The sequence below is a fragment of the Pogona vitticeps genome, chromosome 2 (assembly GCF_051106095.1).
Source record: "Pogona vitticeps strain Pit_001003342236 chromosome 2, PviZW2.1, whole genome shotgun sequence".
NCBI lineage: Eukaryota > Metazoa > Chordata > Lepidosauria > Squamata > Agamidae > Pogona > Pogona vitticeps.
The window spans coordinates 286,372,205-286,399,523 of record NC_135784.1 but is presented as its reverse complement, the minus strand read 5'-3'; the positions used below and the strand labels follow the sequence as shown (position 1 = coordinate 286,399,523).

The 27,319-nt window shown below is 39.3% G+C and overlaps 1 protein-coding gene across 2 annotated transcripts in view; it reads right to left on the bottom strand.

The window, feature by feature from the left end:
* Window positions 1-17,013, bottom strand: part of PLPP1 (phospholipid phosphatase 1) — a 93,657-nt gene extending 76,644 nt beyond the window's left edge. For both annotated transcript variants that reach the window (XM_020805553.3, XM_020805554.3), the window contains exon 1: window positions 16,811-17,013. In XM_020805553.3, the coding sequence (XP_020661212.1) occupies window positions 16,811-16,868 (58 nt within the window). In that variant the 5' untranslated portion in view covers window positions 16,869-17,013. The remainder of the gene's footprint in view (window positions 1-16,810) is intronic.
* Between the last annotated feature and the right edge of the window lie 10,306 nt (window positions 17,014-27,319).

The window sequence follows — 27,319 nt, the reverse complement described above, 5'->3', positions numbered from 1 at the left end:
AATAAATGAACATCCCTATTGAGAGGTATATTGCCCACTTAATCAGTAAACTAAGCAACCAACTGCTTCCCTTCACAGACAGGATTAGAAGCAATTGTTTCGCTTGAAAGCCTTCAGGGAAAGGAAGTATAAAGAGGGAGGGAAAACCCAGAGGAAATCCTCAGTTTAGAACATGGACGTTTACAGGAAAAGGAGTGCCAACATGTTTCCAAAGAGGTGAAAAATGTGCATCCTTTGGCAAAAAAAAAAAGTCTATTCGCTTAATTTTTTTAATTAATTTGTTTACATTGGAAAATATTCCATTTAAGAGTGAAGGCTAAGCCATGAAAAAAGCACGGCACAGTACAAAAATAGTTCAGTGTGATGTATTAGCATAACAAGTTGTCCCTTGATAACTTCTTGCCCATGCAACAAATACTGCACTGATTCGTGCTACATTCTTTTTAGCACATGTCTGATTAACAGTGAACATTTCCCAAGGGTGAAAATGTCTTAGCATTCTAAGAACAGAACAAAGTAAAAAGGGCTCAGAGATATTTGGTCTCAATTTGAACATCACGTGAGTGGAAGATTTCCATAAAACTGCATAGGTTTCTAGCAGAAAGGGCGGAGATGGTCTCACTTGCCATTTAATAGAAGTAGTGATGGGAAAAGAATAAAAATAAGCACTAAATGATATGTGGCATGAACTGCACCTGGCTCTGATTCCAAGCCTCCTAATTTTGCTAAGAGATGCAAGCATTTTAACTTGTTGTGACAAAATATTCTGTTGACAAATATTCTGTTGGTAAACAAATCTAAAAAGGAAATTGGGAAAGGCAGACAATAATACAAAACTATGGTAAAGAACGATAATGTTTTGGAGGGAGGGAGGGAGGGAGGGAGGGAAGAAATGAAATGTAGCAGTGCTTACAAAATCAAAAGTCCATATTAAGGCAAGTTCTCTACAACTTTTAAGTGCTAAACAAAGCTAGACTCGACCCTGGGGGAAAGGCAGATGCTGAAAGCCAGTGGGTCTGCCTTTAGCCACACTCTAAAATGGAACACGGAAAAAAGGAGCAAGCATTCAAACTGGCCAAGTATTGTAAGAATAAAATGGGAAAGGTTCCTCCTGGAGTTCACTGGAGGAGAAGTGGAATGCAAATTAAACAGAGCTTCAATATTCTATATATATTTTAATTAGGACCTCCCAGTCCCTTGGGTTTTAAGGATTTGGGGAATTATCATCTGAAAAAATAATACTTCCAAGGTATTCTTTAAGGCTTTCACAGCAGGGATCCGATGGTTATTGTAGGTTTTCCGGGCTGTTTGGCTGTGTTATGGAGGTTTTGCTTCCTAACATCCTTCAGACAGGAGTTAGAACTCAATAACACAGATAGAGTTCTAACTCCTGTTCTCAGAAAGGTTAGGAAGAAAAACCTCCAGAACATGGCCAAACAGCCCGGAAAACCTACAACCAATACTTCCAAGCTTTGAAGCTAACTAAATAAAATAACACTGGAAGGACAGATTCTGAAGCTGAGGCTCTAATACTTTGGCCATCTCATGAGAAGATTCCCTGGAAAAGACCCTGATGTTGGGAAAGTGTGAAGGCAAGAGGAGAAGGGGATGACAGAGGATGAGATGGATAGACAGTGTCATTCAAGCTACCAACATGACTTTGACCAAACTCTGGGAGGCAGTGGAAGACAGGAGGGCCTGGCGTTCTCTGGTCACGAAGAATCAGACATGACTTAATGACTAAACAACAACAAAATAAAATAATACAAGGCTTTCAGCTGAATAAAGCAGAGTTTTAATCAACCAGAGTTAATTATCAGACTACTTAAATAAAACTGCATTAAGCACTGGAGTATGCAGAAAGTACCACACTGAAGCGCTGGAGTATGTACAAAGTACCAACAAATAGTATAATTTGTTGACTAAGATCCTGTTTGTAACATAATGTTCTGCCTGTTCCTCCCTCATAAACAAACTGCCAATGCCACAATTCTTGGGGGCATGTACATCTACACATCAAGCCAGTGTGCATACCTGCCCCCGAGAATCACAAGTGGCAGTTTGTTCATAGGGAACTGACTGAAAGTTATGCTTCAGTTTATGTGACAAACAGGATTTCAGCCACTGTTAGAAAAGTGGTTTCTTTAGGTTTTTTTAATTCCTTACTACCAAAAAACCAACACAACAGATTACACCTACCCAGATTTCTTTATAGTAATTTGCTGCTGAATGTTATGCTTTTTGTGTAGCTGCAAAGCAATTTTGGTCACCGATTTATCTCTAAATCACTATAAACATCAAAAGTGATGTAATTTTCTATCATACTGTTGGTGTCCATTATCCTAATATTTGCTTATACGATACATTTTCTTTCCATTTGCCCCATACTTACTTCTATGAATTAATTTATCTCTTCGATAAATTTATCACAACCTCTTCAACTGTGATAAACTCTTCCATGGTTAAAAAAACACACTAAATAACAGTTATATAGCAAAAACCTTGCCATCTACTGCAGTGTTTGTACAATGAGCTAGGAAGCTGCAACAGGTCATGGTTTCCTAGGAATGCAACAGTAAATTTTTAAAAATAACATATCTGTCATGACTCTATATTGCCCTCCACACACTGGTCTGGGCTCTGTTCCTGCACAGACCTGCTTTATTTAGAAGAAATTGAGCCCCTGAAATGGATTTTAATACATTGGAGATGGGTGTGGGAAACATCTTCTTGTTCATTAGACTGCCATCCCACTTCTCTGATGTGCAGAACTAGACTACAGTGGGGTCTCTACTTAAGAACTTAATCCGTATTGGAAGGTGGTTCTCAAGTTGAAAAGTTCTTATGTTGAATCTGCATTTCCCATAGGAATGCAATGAAAACCATTTAATCCGTATCTGCTCTTTTCCGTCCATAGAAACTACAGTGGAACCTCTACTTCAGAACTTAATCCATTTTGGAATGGTGTTCTTAAGTTGAAACGTTCTTAAGTTGAAGCAAAATTTCCCATAGGAATGGACTGAAAACCAATTAATCCGTTCTGGCTATTTTTTTTTGTTATGTAGAGGTGTGTTCGTACATTGAAGCATTAGTTCCCATAGGAACTAATGCAAAGCTGGTTAATACGTACTCTACCACTAGGGGGAGAATTTTTTTTTAACCTAAGATGACCTAAGATTAAAAAAAGAGCAGGAAAGGTTTTTTTTCCTGTTCTTATCTTGGATTTCTGTTCTCAAGTAGAAGCAAAATTTAGCAAATGGAGCTGTTCTTAAGTTAGATTGTTCTTAAGTAGGGACGTTCTTAAGTAGAGACTCCACTGTATAAACCAGACTGACTCCGATACCAAATCTACTCTATTGACTTTCTTCACAGTGCTCATGTGGGTGGGCTGCATGTCTCAAAAATGAAACGCAGTCCAAAACAGAATCATCTTTACCTCTCAATATCCAAAGCTATATCCAAGCGCAAAACAGCCTGTACAGTAATATAAAAGCAAGCTACTAATATTATTTTGTTTAGATTTTTTGTGTGAATTTAAGCAAAAACAATATATAGCTAAGCCAGGGTGGGCAATTAATTTCTATAGGGGGTCACATGAAAAATCTGAACTGTTTTCGGGGGCCGAAACAACTTTACTTAAAAATAAAAGATAAGCAACTGATCAACTTTAGACAAAAAGCTATGAATGGTTTTGTTGTTCAACTTGTTCAGTGAGAGAAATCCAGTCTGTCTTGGGCTTGAACAAGTGCTTGAACACCAGACTGGAGCGACAACCGGTGGGCTGGACAGGAGCGGCTCGCGGGCCGTATGTGGCCCTCGGGCCGCTCTTTGCCCAGGTCTGTCCTAAGAAGATACTATAATGATACATCCCAGAATTTCTGCAAGACCTCCAACAAAGCAGCTTTGGCAATATACCAAATATAAACAGTACTGGATAAATGTATTTTCTCTGCCTTTTTAAAGCATAGATGGAACCCTGTGCACTCATTAAGATGAGCAAGGATGTCACAGGGCATAAATAAGGGCCAAAGCAAAAGAACACATAAATCAGTTTAACTAACAGTTTTTATCATAGGAACCAAGTCAATCTATAAATCTCCGACAAAGAGATATCAAATTCAGTCCTACATCCTCCAACGGAGATGGTAAACGTGTGGCCTTCCAGAAATTGTTGGACTGCAGCTTTTATTTCTGATCTTTGGACAAGCTAGCTGGGGCTGATGGACTTTGAAGTCTCTAGAAAAACCACAGTTCCCATATCACTACCATTAAAAATATCTTAGTACAAAACAAGTGTATAGATGCATTAGAGATGAGAAGTTGTTGAGTGCATTTTAAACATATTAAATAAATCTACGTCTTCCAAATCTTTCCACAAGCCAAGGCCAAGCTGCATTCCAAAATACTGTACACATTTTTGCCAGTTTGCGATACCACAGCTCGCGTTGATAAAATGTGCACAAAATGTGCATATTAGCAGGAAATCTCACAAAATATGTGGATTATATAAAAGTATGCACAAAACTCCATTACTTTAATCTAAAATACTTGGGTTAAAAAGCATAAAGTAAAACTGTACACGGTAATATGACCATTAGGAAAAAATATGCACAAACCCACAAACATTTCAATGTAGATGTCTTCTTTCAAAAAAGGAAAACACAAGCTTAGATGGAAAAGGGACTGAATACGTTTGACCATAAAAATCTGACAATCTCAGCAAGACATACACTGCCAGATGAATCTATCCCAAGGATGCATTGTACCTCTGCTGCACTGCTATTAAGTATTTGTTCCAAGCAGAAAATTGCCAGCTTTGGTATGGAACAAGAAGCAGTGCAACAGGCACCATCAGCTAATTCTGGAAGAAAAATGCCAAGTAGGACTGGGCTCCATATAAAGGTACAGATTGCAGAGAAACTAGAATAAAAGGCCAGTACTGAGTATTGTGCTTAGATCACAGGCAAAAACCTTTTCTAACCCTTCCATTCAAAATCTTTTATTGGAGATGACAAGGAGCAGAACTGGAATTTACACACCCCTAGTATGTGATGAACAACTGAACTATGATCCAAAGGATCTCCATTATCATCAATTCTCCAAGTGCTAACTCATTACAACTACTCATGAGATATGCTACAGCTATGCTTATTTCATAATCAATTGCTCTGTGTACTCTGTAATGCCCTCATGTAACAAAACTCTTACCTCAATGAAGTACAGCAGAGAAGAGGAAGGCTTGATAAAAAGGCACAGCTAAATGTTACAGCTAGATAACAGGCAAAATCTAGTTATATAAAGTTGTCTGGTGTAAGAGATATGACATCAATTGACGGGGGGGGGTGCCAGTAGTTAAAGAATTCTTGCTTCAGTCCCAAGGTTCCCATGGTTCACACTCCATCAGGCTCCTTGCACGGAAGGCATGCAAGCTCTGAGATGGAAACAGGAACTCTTTTATCTGTTATCTTCCCCTTCCAGATATCACCATCTCCCTTATGCTGGTATACTTCACTCAATAAGATTTTTGCTATGGATATTACAGAATCAAATAAGAGCAATATACTTCCTACCTCAATAGAAGAGTTTATGGCAGAAACAGTATTAGAAAATATGCTACAAAACTACATAAAGATAAAGAGGAAAAGCTTAGTTTCTGGCAATACTAAAGGAAGAGAGGTTGTGGTCTTTTTACAACTTATTCAAAAGGCAACATAGGTCTTCCCAAGTATCTCGTTAAGAATGACAAGTGAATTTATAATTGGACTTTTAAAAAACACTTCATTTTATACTGGCCAATATAAATTTCAACAAAGGAGGCATCTATTAATTAACATTAAATGTTGACAAGGACTATATACTTCTCGGCTAAAAAACACCTTTCCTCCAAATCTAGATGCTTTCTGTTACATATTAACCCTGTGCATTTAGCTAATTATTTAAAATCTGCCTGCGCATTCATACTGAATTCACAAGGCAAAAAAAGCACAGGAAGCTATATTGGTCCATTAAGAAATATCCATCTGTAAGAGTAACATAATTCCTTTCACCAGCATCAAATAAAATGCTACTAAGTCCAACCTTTAAGTAATTGCTCTGAGTTCTGTGACATTTTATTTTTAAACCTAATAAAAGATATACAGCTGTTGCTTTTGCAAACATAAAAGGGAGTGAACGGCCTTGAACTCTGTACACAACAGCAAACTGCACTAGTGCCGGTGAGAATATAAAACACTCATCCTTAGTACAGTATATGACTTTACATTTGGGGGCAGACAAGCTGTTACAAGTTTCAAAACAGCATTACTGCATAGCTTAATGCCTGAGGTGCACTGCACTGGTGGAAACCAGGGTATCACTACATAGCACATAAAGGACACAGTGAAACTACATATTAAACAGAAAACCCTCATTTTGGCTCTAACTGGAACCATTCTCTTCCCCTGGCACACTGGAGTTTCCACTATATGCAAGACAGGAAACATTTTCAGAACTTAACAATCTCTGTCTTTAAAACTGTGTCCTCACTATCCCATGAGGCATAAACGAAATTGTAATGAATGTTTTAACCTGTAAAATATTGTAATAGAAAATATTTAAGTATCCATATTTGCAACACAGCAAAGATCTCCAGAAATGGGCATTCTAAAAAGATTTTTTCCAAAACTTCCAATTTGTTGAGGAAGTGGAAAGCTAACATTTTGTCCTTTCCAGAACAATCAGAAAAGAAGAGTTGAGGGGTTTTGTGTTTTTTAACAGTCCGTCTTTCAGACCAAACCAAATGCAAGGAGCCCTTCAATCGAAACCAAAACCTTATAAAAATAAGATATCTGTTATCTTTAATGAATTTAATTTTAAAAAATCTACAGTAAAGTCAAATATAAGCCATATGGCAAGTACTTACGCATTCAAAACTGAACTAGAAGAGATTCCCTCAAACATTATCAGTTAAAGTGGAGCTCAGTTTATACAGTGGGTTTGGGCAAGTGATAAATGGCAATTCCATCCACTTTTTTTCCTCTATAAGAGCCAGTTTTATTCAAAGAGAGCTATTACCCTCCAAAATCAGGACTGGGCAAAATTTAGATCTGGAGGTATTGGTCAACTGCTGGCTGATTCATACCATGCAGAGAAGGATTTCCAAACTGTTCTTGTTTAACAATGACAAAAAGAAGACATTTCCTCTCCTGCCTTCAATTACACTGCTGATGTGGACTTACATGTTCAGGTCTAGTATTCAAAACAAATGTTTGGGCACAGAATTCTTCTATGCATGTGCCAATATGCAGATCTCAGTAAAACAACAACAAAGTAGTTCCCACAAGCCTTCACAGAAGTTACATTACATGTTAAGACTCCAAATTAGTATAGGGACAATCATCACAGAACTTAGTATTTTTACAATCTCAGATCTTATTTAAACAAAACATCTAAGCGACGCAAATGGCTACCCTTTCTGTGCTAGAGAATACAAAGATATGAGGGCAACACTAACAGCTACGTATTTTAGGGAGACTGAAGCAGGATTTTGATGGTCACAAAGAAGTCTTCAGAGCCCTTCCCTTTCCATAACTAATACAAGTAAAATGAGTTGCTTTTTTGTGCAAATACGCAGGTTTAACTGAGCTGTATAATTTCAAGTTGGCAGACTTGACTTTCTGCAGTACGAATTTGGATTGTCTTTAATGGAAAAACATAAAAGCTAATATTACAGAATCAAGGTCACAACAAGGCATCTTTTTAATTTTATGGCTATAACCACAATCAAGTGAATAACTTCTAAGAGACAAAACATCACAGACCTAATTACCCAAAGACGCATACCAATTATACTTCAATCAAAACGTGCAAGAAATTCTGCAATGTTTTTTGTCAGTATGACATCACATTAGATGCATTCATAAATACTCCTTGAATCAAAACACAAAAAATGCAGCTCAAGGCTTTCTCACATGAAGAATAGGTATATCATCAGGAACTATGAGCACAAGTTGTAACAAGAGGGACCATTTGCACGGTCTCATTTGAAACACATGAATCACATAATTCAACAAGACTTTAGGCCAGTTGGAGGACTATTTAAGTACTGAACACTGAAATAAGCCTAAGCTATTAATGATTTAGCTGGTACAGTATTTTAAAAACACCATTTAGGAAGCAGACCAAACAAATCATATAAGCACTGTGAGAAAGAATGTTATTATCACTAAATTCCTATTGCTTAGTGTAGTATTATCAATGGAAGTTTAGTGAGTCAACTCCTCCACAAATTCTACTGATTCAAATAGGCCTACTTTAATTGCAACTTACTATATTAAAATAACTTTAGCATAGGAACTTGCAGTAAAAATAGGCCCATTTGAATCAATGGAACTCATGGAGTTAACCTACTAAAATCCCTACTGATTCAATGGTCCTACTCTAGTATAATTTACTAAATTATTCGAAAGCATGCAAATATGAGTAGATAAATAGGGACCACCTCAGTGGGAAGGTAACAGCATTCCGTGTCTAAGTCGCACTGGCCATGTGACCATGGAAGATTGTCTTCGGACAAAACGCTGGCTCTATGGCTTGGAAAGGGGGATGAGCACGACTGGACAAAAATTGTCAAGGGGAGCCTTTACCTTTATATTAAAATATCACTTGGGAAATTTATCATGTAATTATGCCTGTTGCTCAGGATGGCCCTACAAGCCAAACCCCAAACTTGGATTTACTTCGTGACCATGCAATATCAGTGGTTAGGCTTCAAAATTCTCTATAATATAGTCATGTTTTATTTAATCATATCTGGCATCAACCATCATCCAGAGCTGGTTTACATGGGCTAAATTCCCCAACACATGTATCACCTTTTTTGCTGATAATTTAGAACTTTACATTTCAGAGACAAACACATATACGAACACACTGAAAGTTCAATATGCATGACTGAAAGAAATGTTTCGAAAGGAAAACTGCCAGACTGCATGGCAAAGGAACTGCATATATCTCATACAGCAAAGCCAGACAAAAAGTCCTCCTTATTCAGTTATTACTAACTCATCAAATGAGTTAAGGAACATCTAGCCCCAGCTATCTTGAACAGCTGCTTCTGCATAACAGGGGCATATGTGTTTACATTGTAACTTGCCTTTCTAATCATGTCTCTATGCAGTATGCTAGAAACCCTCTTGTAAGTCCTCAAATTTAATGCATCAACAACAGCCAAGAATAAAAACTATGAGACGCTCAAACTTAACTGAAGTCAAATTGTACAATTCTTCCTTAAGAAAACCAACAACTCTAGAGCAAAAGAAGAATTATGATGGAGGTAAATACCTCTGGATGAAGGAGAGGTTACTGTTATGCCACACAAGGGAATGCTCTCCAACCCCTATTCTTGGCAGCGAATAATTTTTAAAAAAAATCACACGAGACTGAGAAATAAAGAATGGCTTGCAATTTCAGCCTTCCAGCTTTGTTTTGGAAAAAACTATGCGAGCCTCTAATACATGCTTCGAAAATATTTACAACCAGCTTTAATTTGTATCAGAAAACCCTACAAATTAAAACTGCCAACCCTATTCCCAAAGTACACAAATCAACACTCTTACCAGGATGCTTTTCCTATTTATTTCTAAGAAACAGTTTCTGAAAAGCAGCCTTTGTGTGTGTCCTAAATTACACAATTCAGCTGAGAAGAGATCCTAGGAGCAGTGGAAACCCAAGGTGTTGGACACCTGAAATGGGAATGCCTAACAGTCCTCAGTGTAACACTGACTTGGAGGGAGTAGAAATGGAGTTAAAGTTGCTGTTATTCAGACATGGACCATCTCTGCCTGAATAGTTATAGCATTTTCTAGCATGGGAAATGCTGCAGCTCCCAGCTCCCTCCCTATTAGGCAGCTGTTCAGAGAAGTCCTGCCAGAATAAAGCCACTGCTCATACTACCTCATCAATTACACCTAGATTTGATGTGCCCGTGAAGGCTCAGAAAAGGAACATTTGCTATCTAAAATGTTTTATCGCCTTTGCGTTTCCATAACAAGCAATGTTCCATGTTTATGATTTATACATCTACAGCAGTGGTTCCCAAACTTGGGTCTCCGTACAGCTCCCTGAAATCCTGGGCTACACAGCTCACAATGAAGGCTTCTGGGAGTTTTAGCTGATTGGACCAAGGTCACTTTGAGGGGACATAAATCTGGATTTCTGAAAGCCCACATCAGAAATAAAACGTCAGCTTCTCTTTAATGATAATTATGTGCTGTCAAGTCAATTCTGACTCACAGTGACTCTTTTCAGCGTTTTCTAGGTCAAGAATACTCAGAAATCTTCTGGAGGCACTCTGGGAATGTCCAGCTTGCCCAAGGCATTACAGGCTGTCTCTACTCACAGGAGGCACAGTAGGGAATCAAATTCCCAACCTCTGGCTCCACAGCTACCCAGAGTTTGAGAAGCAGAAGGAGCATTTAATCCTCTCTCTTACTTTAACTTCCCTGCTTTAAGTAGCCCAAATTTTTGTTCCCTTCTTCCTAAAATTTCAAATGAAGACACAGTCTCTTGAAACTTGTGAGGGAAACTGATCATTTTGTTGTGGTATTTGTTGTTGCTGCTGTCATGTGCCAACTCATAGTGGCCCTGTTGAATGAGTGATCTCCAAAATGTACTGTCCTCAGTCCTGCTCAGGTTCTGCAAACTCAAGCCTGTGACTTCCTTTAGGGAGTCAACCCATCTTGTATTTGAACTTCGTATTTTCCTGCTGCCTTCAACCTTTCCGAGCATTATTGTCTTTTCCAGAGAGCCTTGCCTTCTCATTATGTGCCCAAAGTAGGACAGGCTCCGTTTCAACATTTGTTCAGGCTTGATTTGATCTAGGACCCACTTGGTTGTCTTTCTGGCAGTCCTGATTCATGTTCCCTGATGAAAAAGAGTTGTTATCAGAATGGGAAGATCAGGGACCATAAAATGCATATGAATATGAAGTGAAGTTTCAGCATAACAGTGCTGTTTCAGGCACACTGTAGCAACATTACAGGAAGTGGGAAAGCAAACCTGCACTGCAATGGAACTTAAATTACTCACAGCTCTGGAAGCAAATATTGTAATTAAAGCCAAATGTAAAGCTAACGTCAAAACTATTTCATCAGCTGCATCAGGAAGCCAGTAATTTAGAGTAACTGACAGGAACTAGAGGAAAAAAAATGTTTCCTCATTGCTTTATTGCACCTTGGGCCAACTGCTTCTACAAAGTAGCACCGTAGCCCCATCATGTAAATCAGATAAATCTATACACACACATATCACAGATATGCTTCCCCATTCCATGTAAAGTCATGTTATTTTGTAATAAACTAATTCAGATCTGTGTAAGCACATAAAATTTTAATGGGCTAGATAGAATGTTAAGAAGATAGAGCTTTCAGTGACCTGCCACAAATCTGTGGAGAATGTTGATCCCCTTTTTAAAGATTGATAATTAAACTGCCTTTTCTCTATAAATTAGGCTGTAATAAACTTTGAGAGGAATTTGATTATTTGTGTGTGAAAGGATGGTGAACCCAGTTTATTATTTATTTGACTGATAAACAAATTATTTATAACACAGAGGGTCTCTGGCTTGTAGGCCAGGCAGTCTAGTCTGCAAACAAAAATCTATATGTCCGGGAACAAGGAGTCAAGCATCTCACAACAAGATTAAGATAAGGCAAAATATTATAATCTTGAAACATAACTGAATAAACATTTGCCAGAAAACTATTGTGGGCCTATGCTGGTGTAGCAACGTAAGGTGTGGCACTAAAATGCCAGTAATTAACAAGTTACTGCTTTTATTCCTAGTCATCTGCCAAGTTACCTGAGTGGCATACGACCAGGAATGCAAGCAAGAATTTGTTGATTAGCAACAATTCCTCACTGCAATTTGCACACTTCTATTTACACCAAGGTAAATCTATATGGACATAGCTTACAATACTGCTGAGTTAAAAAAAACTTGAACTACTTTTTTAAAAGCACAGAACCAATGTGTTAAAAGCTCCTTTCTCCACAGTCAGTCAGTTGATCAGAGCATACGTGACCAGACAGGTCTTTGTCTTCTTGTGGAAAGACAACAGGAACAGAATGAGCCTAGCCTCCCTTGCCAGAGATTTCCACTGGCTGACAGCTGCCCCCAAGAAGGCCTTCTCTTTCATACTCATTGAAAGCTGTAGGAAAGAATTTTACTATAAATGGAGAGCAATTTCTGCAAGTCCAGTGCTACCCTTTGCCATTATATATATAATGTGTGTATTTTACCATTATATATATAAAATGTGTGTATTTTACACACACTCTACACCAAAGCCAAGAGTTTGCAGGTGGGTCTGGCTAGTGGACCTTGAAGTTCTAAAAAAGAATTGATTCCTTGTGTCTGACATCTGCCTACTTCTGCTCTAGGTAACCAGTGCTGTATGGATTCCAACAATCTCTGTGTGTGTGTGTGTGTAACTAAAACAACACAAACTCTTAAACACACACTCTGTGTGTGTGTGTGTGTGTGTGTGTGTGTGTGTGTGTGTGTGTGTGTGTGTGTGTGTGTGTGTGTGTGTGTGTGTGTGTGTGTGTGTGTGTGTGTACACACACACTGGGATTTAAAACATTTTGCATCAAGTATAGCCTATGAATTGAAAACACAACCAAGAAGCACGCTTTTTAGCCAGGGGCAAAATTTACTTGAACAGCAGTTACTACCATGCTGTAACAGGCCTCCAGCTGGGCTTTGCCATGGAATTAATGCTTGGTGGCTTCCTCCCTAGCACTGTTCTACTTATTACAGGAAAAACAAGCCATGATGAGCACACTTTCAATCCTTTACAGTTGAACATGCACAATGTTGACAGGAGACCTGAACTAATGCTTACAACTTAAAATAAGCTGACAATCTGCAGAAAACCTAATTCCCCAAGTGACTTTATCATGAATTGAAAGCCACTGACAAACCTACAAAGCCTTCATTTTGGAATGCTGTTTGAAGGGCATCCAATGATTTCACCCTCTCATCCTGTAGAGACAGAAGTGCCTTGGCCACTTTCCTCCACTAAAAGGCAGAACTTTGTGTTCCAGGTCCCACTGCAGCCCATGAGCTAGCCTACCATTCTCAGGTAATGTAGTAGTATTTCTATCTAAAAGAATTAATTTCAACTGCCAGTACAACCTATTTGGAAGCACAGGAAGTTGCCTTATGCTGAGTCAGGCCACTGGCCATCAATTGTCAACTCTGAGTGTCAGCAGAGTTCTAGTTTCTCAGACCAAATATTTTCCAAGCCCTACCTAGATACCCTGACATTCTTTAGTCTTCTCCCATCATAGTACTAACCAGCCTACTCCTGCATAGCTTCTGAAGCCAGGTGAAAGCAAATGGGCTCATGGTGGGACGGGCTTTCCATAGATGGAGAGACAGAACGTTCCAGATTGTCCTACACCTCAGGCTGCAACATGTTTTCAGTCAGTCATGTCAATTCTCCATTTAAACAAGAGTTCTATCCTTCCTCAACCAATAGCAATTACATAAACTGAAACTCTTAGTTTCACCTCAAGCTCAATTTTATCAACATATAATTATAATAATATTTACAAATCTTAGAACTGCAGAACTGGAAGGGATCCTACATCCAGCCCCTGTCAAGGAGGCACAGTGGGAATCGAACTCCCAACCTCTGGTTTTGCAGCCAGAGACCTAAATCACTGAACTATGCAGTACTTATGATTGTTTTATCTTGAAATATATTTCATTTTTGCCTAATTATGTTTTTCCCCTTCTTTAGAAACGTATTTACACTTTTCACTTCTGTGTAACTTCGTATTTTATTAAATATATCCAATCCTAGCCTCAACTGCCTTCCTTCCTGCTTTGCATCACATAATGCCATTTGATCACAGCAACAATTCAAGGCCACTTGACTGATCTGCAAAGTATTTTAAATGAGAGAAGAAAAATGCCAATTTTGTTTCTGGAAATTTTATTCCTATATGTTCTTGAAGGGATAATCTCTGAGCAAAGGAATTTCAATGGGAGACTGAAATATGAAACCACTTAATTAAGAATCCCAGTTCTATCAGCTGTGGCTTATATCAAGCTACAAGTTTCTTAGCATGCTACACATGATAATTAGTTGTTCAATGCAAGAGTGTTTATCATTTTACTTGTTATTTTGATTTGCCACCACTAATAACTTTTGTCTGCTTGTGTACAGTATTAGATTATGATCATCATCATGTGCTACCAAGTCAATTCTGATTTACGGCAACCTTTTCAGAGTTTTCCAGGTACAGAACACTCAGTAGTAGTTTATCATTCTCTTATTCCGGGGGGTGTCCTGGAACTGTGGACCTTGTCCAAGGCTAAACAGGCTGGCTCTACTTGCAAAAGGCGGAGAGGAATCAAACTCCCAATATCTGCCTCCAGAGCCAAATACCTAACCACTACTATGATAATCTTAACATGGCTACAAAACTAACCATTGTTTCTTCTGCATCAAAGTTCTGCCAAATCAATGTTAATCTTCCTTAAAATGGCTCAATATGTTGTCTTAATACATCAGATAGAAGATTACTACTTAGAATCATTAAATCACCATTTAAAATGCTGAACAGCACTGTAGCTGAAGGGAACTATACTTCTCTCCCTTCTCCAGTTGAATGTCATTTGACATATAATTTCATTATATACAAGAATTATTTTCAAAAACACTATTACTGAAATAGTAATGTATCTTTTAGACAGCAATTAGTTAGCAAACACTAAGCTGCTTCTAGCAACTTTTCTCCCATAGGACAAGTATGTACAGTATTATGTATTTATACACCACTTTAACACATTCAATACACTTTACGTACATGATATTGTTGCAATCCTGTAATATAAGTAAAAATATTACATTTTGTAGATGAGCATTAAAGCTTCATTAGACTAAGACCGCCTGCTGGATTTCTGGCAGAGATGTGATTCATACCAAGAACTTTCCAACGCTTCACTTAGTCTCCAGTTCTCCAATTGTTCACTAAAGTTTCAGGATCTGTTAGGATTTGTGAGAGCAATTCACAGACAAATTATTTCCCTCCCTGCTCCTTCACAAATATTTTTTTATTTATTCAGATATAAAAAGTTTCCTGACACATTCTTTCATGCACGAAAGGTTTTACACTGAAATTGGTCTGTTGCCCCTCAAATCTCTGCATGTCAGAATCAAGAAAACCACCAAACTGATAAGGTAATGCTTAACTCAAGATCCTATGTTATCTGTAATGGAAAACTATCTCATAGAAGCCCTCTCGTTCTCTGCAAGTGCCAAATTTTACATGGCAAGAAATTTGCTCCGTTTCTTAAACCACAGCTAATTAACAACTACTTCAATGAACTACCTTAACTCTGGTCTGACTTCCAATAACCTTTGGTATGCAATGTTAATGTAAAATTCAAACAAATCTTGCAACTAATAGATGCTTCTCCAAAAGAATGCTGGATCACAGTCAAGAGACCACCATTTTCAAAGATATTATGTTAATTTAGCTGCAAAGAAATTAATCCATCAGCAGAATCTTACATCCATCCAACTAAGGAAGGCCATCATAAGGCCAGATACTATGCCAAAAGAAGATTTTCCAAGGCCATACATTACGCAACAACTCATTATCAGAAATTAGATATTAAAACTGGTTTCCTTTCAAAAGACTATGCAATAGATACACACTATTTTCCAGTGAGCTCTCTTACTAATATGCAGTATGTGAAGAAGAGACAGAAAAAAATATATTTAGTGGGGAAAATTAAGTTTTCACCTTCTGTGACCAAAATAGAAGATCTAATTCTTGACTGCTTCAACAGACAACAAAAACAACCTTCAGAATTTCACATTAAGAAAATCTCATCTATGACTACATTATACTGGATATCAGCAAACAATATGGTCAACTGACCTTCCTTATTCTTACAATACAAGCATGATAAGAGAAAAAAAAATTGCTAAGTGAAATGAACTCCCATGTGCTTCATATACTCTTTATCCCTTCCAACAGGTATAGAGGAATCTATTTTCAGTGTACCAAGCTGGTTTTCTCCATTTTCTCTTTCTGCCAGTGATTGATGGCAATTTTGACATTCTGACATTAGCCAACTTCAAAGGATCCTAATCTAGACAAAAGAGTTAACAGTGACCAAGTTTGTCCAAGCGAGACTTTCAGGGCAGGGTGATCTCCAAGTCTTTTCCAACAAGCAAGTGGATGGATGGCTGTACAGAAAGAAGCAGCAATAGTAAATAAATAAAGTGGGAAGCGGAGAAAGACAGGAGAACTCAAGATGAAGGGAAAAAAATTTGCAATTATTTTTGCAAACCAAATACATACTTAGGGGAGGGAAGATGGGAAAAGGCGGAGATTAGCTTGTCAACATGCAGTGAGAGCCAAGCTGCCCCGAGGTAAATACAACGCATATGTATGCACACACGTGTATTTTTAGAGTCAAGGAAAGTGTATGTGTGTATGTAACACACAGAGACGTACACATGTTTATATGAATACTGTACATCAATACATATACATATGAGATTACCGCACTAACTGAGGTAGTGGCAGGTTTGTGTCAGTTTCTGCAGCCCCCCCCCCCAAAAGCAGCCAGAGCACCGCAAACAAGTAGATCCTGAGGAAAGGGAAGCGCACAGCAAAGCAAGCATCCCGGGCACCAACCAGCCTCCCTCCCCCCACAACCAGCAGCCTTCCTCCTCCTCCTCCTCCTCCTCTCCCCCCCTCCCCCGCCGACATCCCTGGCCGACGGGTGGCTCCGAAGACATACCCAATATCACGCATATGACATCCAGCGCCACATAAGGGAGCCGCGTCTTGTCGAACATCGTGGGGGGCCCCCCAAGTCACAGTCGCCGCCGCCGCCCGGCTTCTGACGCGGGCACTCCGTCTGGACCACCACCACCACCCCGGGCTTAACAACGACAGCGGCGCGAAGGCGAAGCGGGAAGAAGGAGGAGGAGGAGGAGCGGAGGAGACGACGGTGGAGGTCGTGGAGGAGACGGCCGGGAACCCGAGCTCAGCGGCATCCAGCCGAAGGACCAGCTGAAGAGGAGCAAGGGTGGCACCGCGGGCTGGAAACAAGGGAGAGACGAGGGCGCCCCCGCTGCCCAATGGCGCCGCTCGACACTCAAGGAGGCGCCGGCTCTACTGCGGCTCCCGCAGCGGAACGCGGGGCTCTTTAACGCGGGGAGGGACTAACAAAAGGAGGATGAACAGAGTGGGCGGGGGGAGTGGGAATGATAATACCCGCTAGCTCCGCCCACCCCGGCCCGCGTGCGTGCGCGGACCCGTGCGCGCGCGCGCGCGCTCGGGAAAACCCAGACGCTGCGGAAATGCCTTCTCCAGGTCTCCCCCCCCCTCCTCGTCCGTTAACGGATAGGCCTCGCCCATTCCCACCTCCTGCTTTTGCCCCGCCCATTGAACTTGGCACAGCCAATCGGATCTCTCTCTGTCCCGCCTCGTCTGTGCAGCTACCATCCCAAGAACGTTGGGGTGGCCGCGCCTCTGAATGGAGGCTCACCACAGTCCGTCTTCATTCATTCCAGGCTTCTCTCTTATACAGTTGACACAATCACGCGCCTGCGCGCACGTTTAGGGATGTGTGGGTGTGGGTTCCGGAAGTGGTCTTCCAGAGGTCGCGGTGTGATTTTTTTTCTGCAGTTGAGTTCCCACCGCTCACATTCCTTTTGCGTGTTGCTTCATCCGTTAGCCACACTTCCCCTACGCACTGCGGTGCCTCAAAGACAGTCCCATTTTTTAAAATCTCCTGAAATGTATTTTAAAAATATAACTAAAAGAAGGAAAAGAGACCATGCAGTCTTTGTACACAATCTGAAGGCACCTTTACTTACCTGCATTTAGATACAAAAAAGACAAAAAGTAAACTAGTTTCCGACTCTGCACAGATCTTCATTAGGCTGTTAGTCAGAATTGTTCATATCTTTTATTGTTGTATTTTTATGACTGTTAGCCGCCTAGAGTGGTCCTCACCCGGCCAGATAGGCGGGATATTATTATTATTATTATTATTATTATTATTATTATTATTATTATTATTATTATTATTATTATTATTATTATTATTATTATTATTATTATTAATAATAATAATAATAATAATAATAATAATAATAATAATAATAATAATAATAATAATAATAATAATAATAATAATAATAATAATAATAATAATAATAATAATAATAGGCTGGGCAGCACAGAACTGGCAGTAGTGCAAAAGAAGCATTACAGTTCCATAAAAGATGATCAGATGTCCTAGCCAGTCTTTGTTTAAAACAAGTTTCAAAATCTGAAATCTATACCTCTAACCCAAGTTTACAACCTCCATTTTTTAAAAAATCATATTTTTTATAAGAAGCTGCCCTGCACACCTAGCTATGATTTTTGGAATTTTTGCTGCAGGTTTGTGGTGCCCAGCCTGATGAAGACCCTTGCAGGGTTCAAAAGTAGCATATATTTGTGATTTTTCACAACCAGATAAATTTATCATTTCATGTTGAAAGATAACTGCCTGGAAGGATAGCATGCTAATCTGTTCTACAAAAAGAAAACTATCAGTGAGTCTTGTGATACCTCAAAAGGATAATAAAGTACTCTTTGTCTACAAGGGCTTAAGATAACTGGGTTTAAGGCTCTGTTTTCACCCACTCTTTTCAATGTTAATAAATTCAGAAACTGACCCAAAGTAGATTAACAGCTTTAGATCATTTCACTGAGGGAAAGGTGGCATAAAAATGAAACTAAACAGGAAACAAACAAGCAAATTAATAAAACTGGAAGGACAATATTTTTATTGCCTAAAATATCTACTTGGGGGCTTAATTCCAGAATCCAAACTGCAGATCCAAGATCATTTTGAGACCAGTGCATCTTTTTGCTTCGATTAAATCAAATAGCGTATTTCACATCACACACTCTGATTCAGTTTCCAGTTCATCCATGTGTCTGCCAGTGATTTTCTAGTCTGTGGTGTGAGATCCAAGGCTTGGCCCCCAAAGTATGTAACATTCTGATAGAAATATAAGGAAACACAGCTGGAACAAAATTAGCTTGAAGAAAAAGACTTAGGGATATCTTCAGATAAATCTTTGTGATCTTCATATTGGGGGGACAGGAAGGGGAGTTTTAAGGAAGTTAATTTTGGTGAAAACCAAACTACATAAATGTGATTTATTGTTTGTTTTCTCACATTTTTAATAATGACTTATATTGAAAAAATGCTAATACATGCGTACATGTCAGCAGTGCATACCTTATGCTAGGATGGAAGTTTTTTCTTAGATGGAAATCACAGCCAATCAAAATGTATCCAGAATCGAGGTTTTTTTAGACCTCTTTGTAGTGATCATATTAAATTGGAAAAGAAATCTGAAGTGCTTTTCTTCCCAACGGAAAGGCAGTACTTATGGGGAAGCTATTACAGCAAGTTTATGATTTTTAAAAGCATACACATTCAGAATTATTTTCCCCACATAATATCCATTTACTAGTTATTCAATTTTAAATACTTTGTACCTGGCATTCATACTATTTTGTAGAGAAAAACTTTAAAAAAATAAGTTTCTAAGGCATTGCCTAGAAAAGTATTGATAGATAACACTGTAGGCAATTAATAATCTATGCTGATTTATATCTCATTACAATTGACTTTGCCTTTGGAAGAATAACATTAGTTGAATATACAAACTGAGATTCTGGAAGGGGTCAAGTACTGTACTGCCATGTGTTACTTTCTTTCAACAAAAGCCGCCCCTCAAAATCCCCTAACAACAACTAACTAGCTAAGTTTTGATGAACATTTCCCCTTAAATCTGATTTGTTTTTGAGGCCAGTGGTGAGCAAAGTGTAGCCCTAGTATATGTGCAAACCCTGAAGATTACTTTGTGGTTATTCAGCTCTCCTCTGATCCTCTTTTTAATATATATTTATTAAACTTCTACCCTGCCCATCTAGTAGCAAGCCACTACTCTAGGCAACTTATAATAAAATGTGCACATACAATAAAAACATCAAAGAGAAAGGAAGAACCCCACCCCTATAGCCCACCAACATCACAAATACACAAATACAAATCCTATGATGAGGACAACAATAACATCAATTACGCAATCAAAGTCAAGCAATCAAATAATTAAACCGGATAAGATTCTTAAAAGCCTGACTGAAGAGCAATGTTTTTGTTTGCCTTCTAAATGCTAGGAGGGTGGTGGCCAGATGCACCTCAACAGGTAATGAGTTCAACAATGAAGAGGCCACCACCGAGGAGGCCTGGTTCCTACTTGTCAAACTGCCACTCCTGGGGAATTCCAGTTTGCCTTTCAATAGGTTGCAGGAATCCTTGAAAATTAAGAAATGCCAATTTTTCAGAAGTGGACCTCTACTGACTTCTGATTTGAGGTTTTGAGCTTTATTGCATTTCTGGTTATCTGTGTGCCCCACAGAATGTACCAGGGACACAGAGAGGAATGTGTGGACCTGCCAATGTTGCTCACCTTTGTTTTAAGATGTCACAGAAGTTTTTGTTGTATATAGTGATCTCACTTCTCCCAGTCGTTTTGTAGCAAAAAAAAACAAAAAAACCCCCAAACCATTCAGTATGAGAAGACACCAATAGGCTTGGATTATCAAACTCCGTTTTTAGGGGGAAATGCAAAGGAAACGCCAAAGAACAAAACCATTAGGACTAAGGGCATTCACTGACCACCAAGTGCTGAAAGCTGGGGAATAAAAGTAGAAGCACAAATTGGAAGAGAAATGGAGTAGACAGTATTCAGAACAGGAATGCCCCATGCTGGAACTATTTTTAAAAACAGGTTCCACTTCGAAAGATACTGTGGAACACCCCACTATACCTTGGGAGATCTACAGATTTATGTAATTGACACCCTGTTTTCCTCTCTCAACTATCAATTTCAAGAAATATCTGTCAAGGTTGTAATGTGACAAAAGTTAAAAATGCAGGACATCTAAAATTGACTGAATCAAATCTTGCGGAAGATAGAATAATCTGACTCAATTGCCCAATTAAAATGTTTTTCATATCTGCTTTGTTATCTTAATGATTTGTTGCGGAACCACAGTGTAGTAATTAGGACAAGACATTACCAGTGATTCATTCTTCTATCTATAATAAAACAGCTAACTGTTGTATAACTGAGTGTATTCACTATAGCTGACCACAGGGCCATTCCACATAAGATTCAAAGGCTGCATGGGGGGAGTATCAGGCTGTTGATTTCCGCCCTCAGAACTCAAGTGTTCCACAGAGTGTGATTATGTAATATGTGGTGAGAAGCAAGACAATTCTCTTCCTATGCCCACATCACATCAAGGCATTTCTCTTTTAAATTTCTTAAATAATAATGTTACTGTATTTATTACTCTGTCTTATAAGCAGAGAGGCAAGCCAGGATCCTGCAATTTATTTATTTATTTTATTTATTAAATTTATACACCGCCCCTCTAGACCATGTCTACTCGGGGCAGCTTACAACATAAAAATCAATATAATATATATATAATCATTAAAAATACAATTACTATATTAATTAAGACAATTAATTTAAGAAAAAAATTACCAAGATGCGGTAGGATAAGGAAAGAAGAAATAAAAAGACTTAGCTGACTGAAGGGAAGGCCTGCCTAAATAGCCAAGTTTTTAATTGTCTTTTAAAAACACCCAGCGAGGGTGCCAGCCGAATTTCTGTTGGGAGGGTGTTCCACAGCCGAGGGGCCACCACCGACAAGGCCCGGTTTCTATTTTTTTCCTTCCAAGCCTCTCTCGGCGTCAGGCCCCTCAGCCGTCCCTGCTGGCTACGGCGGGTGATTTGGGTAGATCTGGGTGGGAGAAGACGATATGCCAATGACCAGGATGTCTTGATAAACACTGGTGAATGGCCCCTGGTTTGCTTAACTTTTCCTGCTTTCATCAGCATGTTGCTTATGAACAATAAACCAGCTCTCCGTCACAGACCTCTGGCTTTTCATCATGTCCAAGCTGGTTCTATGTGAGAATACCCAATGGTGTTTTCCTGTTTCCTTGTCAACTTCACCTCATGCACCACCACCCACTGAGTCCAGTTTTCTACTTATCTAGTCAATGTGTGCATTCTGTTTTTCAGCCCTCTATATAGCACTCTTATTCCAAAGCCGTGTGGGATTTTTCCTTTACTGGCTACACTAGCTATCAGAAATGTGTGTTTGATCCTTCCTCCTCTCAGCAGTAAAAACATGTTAACTTTTTAAACTAGAACAGCAGATAATCCATATAAGCAAAGTTACAGAACCACACAGCGTAGTTTTTAAGCAAATGAGTAAAGGAAATTTCCATGTAAATATTAGCCTGGATTCTGTAAAGTGTATTGGGGAAAGGATATCTTTTCAGTCCTATTCGTTCTTACAAGCAAGGAAAAGAAGAAGATAAAATGAGAAAGAAAAATGTGTTTACTTCAGCCTCTGTGTTTTTGTTAAAAGCTTCATTTTAGTTCAAAGCAGATATTGAGAAAGCCACTGTACTCTTTTAGACTCCAACCACCAGTTCTCATAACAACTATCATAATACATACTGTATATAAAAAAGCAACTTCTCCTAGTTGTGAATCAGAGTTCCCCAACTTTTCCACAATTCTCTGCTGCTATCCATGCAACTCTACTGGCATTTCAAAGCTGCTACACAGTTCCCTGATCTTACAACAAAACTACTCAATGTGCAAGATAACATTGACATGCTAAACAGGATCTAGTGGACAAACAAGTTCTAGAATTAGAACTGTTTCACAGAGGGCTCCTCCTTTTGCTTAATGATAATCTAAAGTCACATTGACGACATTTTCACAATGTGTCACCCACTCAGAATGCTAAAAATAAATTTAGTTTAAAATGTGTCACTTACAAATACAGCTAAAAAGTCACAGAAAGCAGAAAAAAAGACAATGGCTGGTATCTTTTTGTTAGACCAAATTAGAATAGACCCATTTACCCAATGGGATTTATATAAGTGTTGACATCATTCAGCAATTGATTTACTGGATATTTTCTTGCTGGGACTAACATCAAGATACTGGCCAGTACTGGTTATCTGCACATACATTCTCGGTAACATTGAGTATCAAATGTAGGGGAAAGTCTCAATGAAGGTAATAACTTCATACACTGCAAACACTGATCTCAGTAGGCAAACTGGGATGAGACCATAGTCCCAAAGGTTAAAAGTTAAAGCAAACATCTAGGAGATGAAACAAGAGGCACTTGGATAAAGATGCACAAGGATCCTACCCCCTGTATGAATATTTGGGTTTTAGAAGCAGATTCTGTGCCCCTTTTAATTTGCAACAAACCATTCAGAAATCTTTTTTCTCAGATTTGACCTTTCAGTCCCTTCTTCAGACTGCTTCTTTTTGTTTCTCTTCTCCTTTCAGAAGCCTGAAAACCCAGAATTAATTTAGCCTTGGTAGCCGCTTCCTTCTTGATTGGAAATCCAGAACACTCTAACTTGCATAGGTCCCGATACCACCATAGATAGTTTACAAAAATAACAGTCAACCAAAGTCTTAGGGAAATGTGAGTCAAGGACTATTGCTTATAAAAATATACGACACTTCTTTAAGGTAGCTTAAAGATTTACAGGAAGCATTTCTTTAAGCCAAGATTTTCAAATCTCCTAATAATACTATTTTTCTATATTCGCAAATATCAGTGAAGGTTTTTTGTATGCCACAACTGTATGGAGATTTCCCCCCATCCCCAGTTGTACCAAGGGAACTCATTAGTTCACAACATTCTTCATTTTAAAGCATAATAAAAAACGCACTGGACTAAACTCAAACTTCTCATATGTGGATATAATTCCCTGTTTTCACTGAATTTAGCTGCAATATCAAAAGAATAATTGAAGCCATGGTTGGGGAAAAGAAAGGAGCAAACCCACAAAATTAAGTTAAAAACAGATTTCACAATGTGATTTTCACAATCCTCTGCTGGATCAACCCCTGTGGTTGTTTGGCAACTGAACGTTGAGGATTACATCCAAAAGGATTTGAATAATAAAAGGTCAAATTCATTTTGGAGCAAAGGTAATTTTGTGCTGCTTCCATCACCATGTTCCTGAGTGCCTTTCACCAGCTACCTGCGGGACAAGTTTTTTTGCCCAGCTGACCACTGGATGGCGTCAGCATCATCAGCCGAGGAGTGCATTGGCAACAGCAGTGGTGGCACCCCGCATTCACTGGAGATGCCACTGCTGCAACTATGTTCCTGGCCACTGCTGTTCAGCCTGGTTGACCATACAGGAAGCCCTGCTGTGGGTTAAAGTGGATGCCATTTAAAACTCAAGAAGGCTTGCATCATGTGAAGCAACAAAAGTTGTTTTGCATTCCATCCATGTTTTTCTAAGTGTATAGTTGCAGCCGAGGTCACAAATCAAATCATTAATTCGGTGTGGAAAATCCAGAGCAAGAACATCCATAACAGAAGTCTGTCGAGACATTAAAAGAGATCCCACTGATGCACTAGTTAAGGCTCCACTCCTAATCTTCAATCAGAATCTACCCGCCTGTAACTTAACACCATCCAATCTTGTTCTACTCTCTGGGGGCAGTATCTCCTCTTACATGTGAGAACTCTCCATGTATATGATGATTAGACTTCTGCCTCAGCTCAATATTTCATCTCTATGCAAAACATCAATTCCTCCAGTTTTTCTTCAAATGATTTAATTCATTTTCCATACCCATGATCATCTTTGTTGTCATCCTCAGAACTTGTTCCAATATGCCTGTATTCTACAGGCAGTTCACAACCACGTCAGAGGCGATGCCCTATCCCAAAGTGTTGGGATGTGGCACTCCCCACCCCTGTTTGGACTGTAAGCCACTGAGGTAGTAGATGTTTATAGAAGGTGGCATTGAGAACTGTACATCATACATGTCGTCAAATAATCCTACTGCAAAACAGAATGGAATTGCTACTCCACATCTTGGAAACTATGACTATGTTAATATAGCCTGAAGGTTTCATTTTTGGCAAATCCATGCTGGCTTCAACTAGCTCGTTATTTTCAAGATGCTTACTGTACTGGAGGTGCCTCTGTCGTCTCCAGTGAACTGTCTGCCTCATCCCCATGCACCTATAGGACTACTCAAGAGACCCTGGCTGTAGGGCAGTCTGAGGGCATGGACAGTGGGACAGGATACCTGGGCAGGGGCAAGGAGGAGGAAAAGCTCTAGATGCAGGGAGATGCCATGGGTGAAGCTGGGTGGCAGAGATCAGGGAAAAGGAGGTGGAGGAGAAGGGAGACTCATTGGTGTCAGGATCAGAAGGGTGGTCATAGGAGCCACCTCTGATCATTGGTGCCCTTGGAGATAACTGGTCTTTGCTCCTTCCAGACCCCTGGATGGTGGAGTGGGTCATTTTTGCTCCTGGAAGGGTTTGTGGCAGCGGGCCTATCTCCCCTTACCAGGATACTCATGATAGTGGCCAAACTATCCAGTGGAACCTGCACCCAGTGCAAGAAACTGTGCCTTTGTATATAGTGATGGAAAGGAGGGGGGACGAAGGTGTCCACCTTCCTGTCCCAATAAAAGCTAGTGGTACCTATTGCAGCGTGTGGAGTCCATGGAGCCTATAGTCAAGGAGACCCTTCCAGACACCTTGTCCCTTCTCACATTTGCAAACATACAGCCTTATAGACTTTAACACAAGCTTCCTTGGTATCAACATGGGCTAAATCCAATGCTACTTGCAACTAAAACATACACCTTGGGTTTTGTTGAATATATGTAACTCATGACTAAGAAGTCCTATTAACTTCAAGGGGACTACTCTTATCTGAGACATTGGCTTTCATCCTTTCTCTCTGCAGACACTGTATTTGCCTAGGCATTCTCCTTTTTCCGTTTTTTTTTTTAAATCAGGGCATTTATCTCAAAAACAATACAGATTCTAAGAATACATCCATAATTTCCTTTTGTACCTTAAGCTTCAATGTACACGGCCCTGAACAAACTAATTTAAGGGAACTATTTCCTGACCCACTCATCAGCTCTGAGTTGCACTCCTCTAATCCGTTCCACTATTTATGTGAGGTTGCATACAAAGGCATAGAAAAGCATCCAGTTGAAATTTTCTTCGGAATTATTTAATTGGTATATTGTGCACATTCTTTAGTGACAAAGCAATTGCTTACCTGTTTAGCAAATTCTTCATGGTTGGCTGCCAGTAAAGCTGAAGTCAACAAGCTGTCTTGAAGAAGTGGGAGGGGGGCTGAATTCTGGCTTCATTGCAGAAGAACTTGTCAGAATTGTTTTTAAGGTTTTTCTGGTCTGGAGTTCCTGTTAATTAGGAACACAATTCTGTTCTTGTACTCTTTATACTGAAGAGCTGTCTTCCACACATTCTGATGAAATCATGTAAAGTCTGAAATCTAAACAAGCAGGACTGTCTAGAGGTCCAGAATCCTTGGCTTGGATCAACAGATGACATTTGGGAGCAAACTATACATGATGCAGATTTCCAGTTAAAATTTAAAAGTCACACACAAAGGACTGGATGATGAAAGCAACAGTGATGGAAAGCGTTGTTAACCCTTTCTCTTAACACATTGGCTGAAATCCAAGTTGCGTCTAGAGTAGATCCATTGAATCTGTGGGGATTTGGTGAGTAAATTCAAGTGACCTGCTCTAGTTGTGGCTTATTACTGGATTTCAGTCACTGATTCCAGGATTACTTTTCTTTCTTTCCACAGTGGAGTTATCCACAGGTTTGGAAAAGGGATGATTTTGACTGCAAGTATTGTATAGGGGGTAAGTGAAACTTCTACTTCACCATTTCAGAACTGAGATCCAGGATAAGCAGCTACAGTAAGATTTAGTTATGGATCACTTGTGTACTTTGACCCTCAGAATCAGACTAATATTTAGGATCGAGAATGCAGGTCAGAACAACCAGTGATTCTGAGGGTTTATTTCCTACATGGATTCTTTAATTTTGTTTGTCATCTCAAGCCATTTTGTAACATACCTCCTCTCTGTGGGAGATACCACTCGGCCCACTGGTGGTAAAACTAGAAATATGGGTCTGCATCTATGTGGATATCATGTTTAGTGGTGTAGAACAAGGGTGATGAACTTTTGGCCTTTCAGGTGTTTTTGTTTTCTACTCATAGAAGCTTTAGCCACCTAGGCTAATGGTAAGTGTTTGGAACAGTTATCATCCGAAGCATCTGGAATACCTGAATGTTCCCTACCCTTGGGTTAGAGTT